The following is a 3400-nucleotide window of genomic DNA, read 5'->3' as shown; positions in this document are numbered from 1 at the left end:
CGGGCCCAGTCTTGAATTATTCAATGTATGAATATTTCTTAAATCAAGAAAAGTAATTGTTTTATATGCGCTTCATGAGTACTCTGATATTTGACTAGTCCGGTCTAACACAACGTTAGGTCGTAGTACGGGTTGAAAAGCCTTAGGCCTCGATCTAACGGAAAACGCTAACTCTAGGTACGGGTTGCAAAGCCTTGTGCCTTGACGCAGCGGGACGAGTTAGTGGATGAACTGGTCGAGATCGTGGAGTAAATTTTGTGACTCTGACCGGATCCTTCCTAACCCGTCACGTAGCGCTTCCGGACCATGGTATTGGATTGGACGGTCAGTCATGTTCTTGTTTGATTGTTGGCTGGCCGGTTGGCCTTTCATCTCCAACCCTTGGTATGGATCGTCCATCGGTCATGTTCTTGTTTGATTGTTGGCAGGTGGATCGACCTATGCTTAGGACGGTTCAGGGGTGTTACACTAATTGTACACTGAAATCACCTCAAATAATAAGATTTTTGCATGGAACCATATTAAATCTCTTTATTGTATCGCGTTTTAATCAATTTCCGCATTTTTCGTCATAACAGTTCTTGTTACAAATTCTCATAACAATAGTTTTGTCATTTCCTCTATGATTTTTACAGATTCCTCGACAGAGCAGCCATTTCATGTGAATTGGCTGAAATTGAAGAAGCAAAATCAGTGCTTAGGCTTGTTCCCATATGGATTACTTGCCTAGTCTACGCCATTGTGAATGCACAGTCTCCTACTTTTTTCACAAAGCAAGGAGCCAAAATGGACAGGTCAATCTCACCAGGACTCTTAGTCCCTGCAGCTGCACGCCAGTGTTTCATAAACATATCAGTTATAGTCTTCATCCCAGTCTACGACTATCTATTCGTCCCAATCACAAGATCATTCACGCATATCCCATCAGGAATCACAATGCTTCAAAGGATTGGCACAGGGATTCTCCTCTCCGTTATTGCTATGGTAGTAGCCGCCTTGGTCGAGACCAAAAGGCTACAAACCGCAAGGGATGACCTCACCATACCAATGAGTGTCTGGTGGTTGGTTCCCCAGTACGTTCTCTATGGAGTCGCGGACGGGTTCACAATGGCGGGTTTACAAGAGTTCTTCTATGATCAAGTCCCTAGTGAGCTTAGGAGCGTTGGTATGGCTATGAATCTAAGCATATACGGGGCTGGAAACTTCCTAAGTAGCTTCATGATATCTTTCATCGATAGAGCCACGAGCCAGTCTGGTCAAACGAGCTGGTTCGATAATGACCTGAACAAAGCTCATCTAGATTATTTCTACTGGCTACTGGCTTCTCTCAGCTTCATTGGTTTAGCTTTCTACATGTGGTTCGCCAAGTCGTATGTCTACAACAGATCAAACTCCTAGTCAGCTGAGTTGAACTTTTTACATTTCCGAAATGGACTTCAGAATCTACGAAATAGAGATTTTACATTCATCTGCAGTTTTGGATTGGAAAAATATTACGAACAGTAATTAAGACAAATTTTGAGTTTATTTCACATTATAACAAGTTAACAACTATTCTTAGGAAATCGATTAATCATTTCAATTTTTTTTAAAAATTTTTAAATTTAACAAGAATTTTGGTCATTTACAAATTAGGTGTTGGAAAAATATAAAACTGCAAAAATCTTAGCAATTTGCTCAATACCAGAGCATGACAAATTTAAATATGATGCACTTCAAACTGGCAAATGAGACAAAGCATTATATTAATATTTTATTATTATTAAATATATGGTAATACTGTATATTAGTCTGTTTTGCCTTATAAAAGCATATCAAAATGAAAAACTTTAGCTACAAAATGACTGTATAACATGTTCACAAGATCAGCTCAAAACACGTATTACTAACTTCCTATATTTAGATATCTATATATACTGTATGTACATGTATATCACATGTGACATGTATGTGTCATGATAGTATTTCATAAATCTTTTGAAATCATAATGTCTAACAAATATATTCACTACAAGAAAAAAGGCTTTTATTAGCGGACGAAAAACACAATCTAAGGATACTATAGCGGTTTATAAAGCGATGTATCATCGCCCGTCATAGTAGACTAAACACGATAGGTTGGAATTGAAGACGGTAGTGCTTGAGCTTCGTTGCCGTTTTCATCTCTGAGAAAGCTCTCCCCACCTGTCCCAACAGTCTCGTTACTTTGTTTAATCTGGATAATTGGAAAAAAGGGAAACACAAGAGACGAGAGAGAGGTTTGAGATTAAATTTTGATAAAGAGTAAAAGAAATGTATCTTGAATGACAAACGCAGCAGCAGAGTTTGGAATTGAAGGCGCCAGAGGCAGTGTTGAAGGCACCAGAGGCGGAGTTGAAGGCACCAGAGGCCGAGTCGAAGGCGGATTGCTAAATCAAACTCAATATCCAAACTTCAAGAAAAAATAGTTGAGAAGAAGAGAAGATTAAACAGAGAAGACTCGAAGGGGAAGGGGAAGAGGTATGAGAGAGAGAGAGAGAGAGAGAGAGAGAGAGAGGAAGAGAGAAAATGAAACAAAGAAGAAGAGAAGCACAAATGAATTATGGTCGTTAGATTAAACTAATCTAAGGGTTTGTATTGCAATCCAGATGATTCATGTATTGGCCAATAGAAAAGCCTTTTTTATTTTTTACCTTTTCTTCGACAACTTTTTGTTTTTCTTCAGTACACATTATTGTTTTTTGTTTAAGGTTTGTGTATATTAAAAAGTTGGAGTTTGATTTATGATTTAGAGTTTAAATTAAAGTTTAATGTGTTTACATTTATTTTTAATTCTTTTAGAATTTTTCTAAATTTAAAGATTAGATATTATAATTTAACATTTGAAACATAAATTTGATTTGGATTTTGTAGATTTATGATTTTCAAAATTTTCATAATAGGGTTTGAATAATTAGAGTTATATTAAGTATTTTTAACACAAATTTAAGAGCTGTGTGTTATGATTTTGAAATTATTATACAAAATATATGTTTTGTGCTTTAGAGTTTATATGTTTATGATTTAGACTTTGTGATTCAATTTAAGAGCTATGTTTATATATGTTTGATGTTAGGATTTAGGGTATAGAGTTTGATTGAAGAATTAAGGTTTGTGTGTTTGGAAGTTATATATTAAAATTAAAAAGAATAAGTTTGAGATCAAATTCAAAAGTTGAAGTTATAGTATGAGAATATAAGAGTTTTAAGGTTTATAGTTAGAGTTTAGGGTTTAAAAACTTGTTTAGGGTTAAGAGATTTAAAAAACCAAACATAACGTTTTAATTATTTTGCTATTAAACATAAGCTATCATAACGTTTCTAATTATACTATTCTATCATAGCGTTTCCAAATATACAAACGCTATCTAAAACTAACAGGT

The 3400-nt window shown here is 35.3% G+C and overlaps 1 protein-coding gene and 1 long non-coding RNA gene across 2 annotated transcripts in view; one reads left to right on the top strand and one right to left on the bottom strand.

Annotated features, from left to right (window-relative positions):
- LOC106296826 (protein NRT1/ PTR FAMILY 5.11-like) overlaps window positions 1-2462 on the top strand; it is a 6736-nt gene extending 4274 nt beyond the window's left edge. The window contains 1 exon segment of the mRNA XM_013733056.1: window positions 636-2462. Coding sequence (XP_013588510.1) covers window positions 636-1398 — 763 coding nt within the window. The 3' untranslated portion in view covers window positions 1399-2462.
- Window positions 2162-2521, bottom strand: LOC106296828. The gene is made up of 2 exons (XR_001261310.1): window positions 2313-2521; window positions 2162-2215 (listed from the first exon to the last, which is right to left on the bottom strand). It is a non-coding gene; the product is annotated as an uncharacterized LOC106296828 (long non-coding RNA).
- Window positions 2522-3400: the final 879 nt, after the last annotated feature.

This window comes from Brassica oleracea, chromosome C6, assembly GCF_000695525.1.
Source record: "Brassica oleracea var. oleracea cultivar TO1000 chromosome C6, BOL, whole genome shotgun sequence".
In the NCBI taxonomy this organism is placed as follows: Eukaryota; Viridiplantae; Streptophyta; class Magnoliopsida; order Brassicales; family Brassicaceae; genus Brassica; species Brassica oleracea.
Note: the sequence above shows the minus strand (reverse complement) of the source record. Positions and strands in the feature narration are given on the sequence as shown.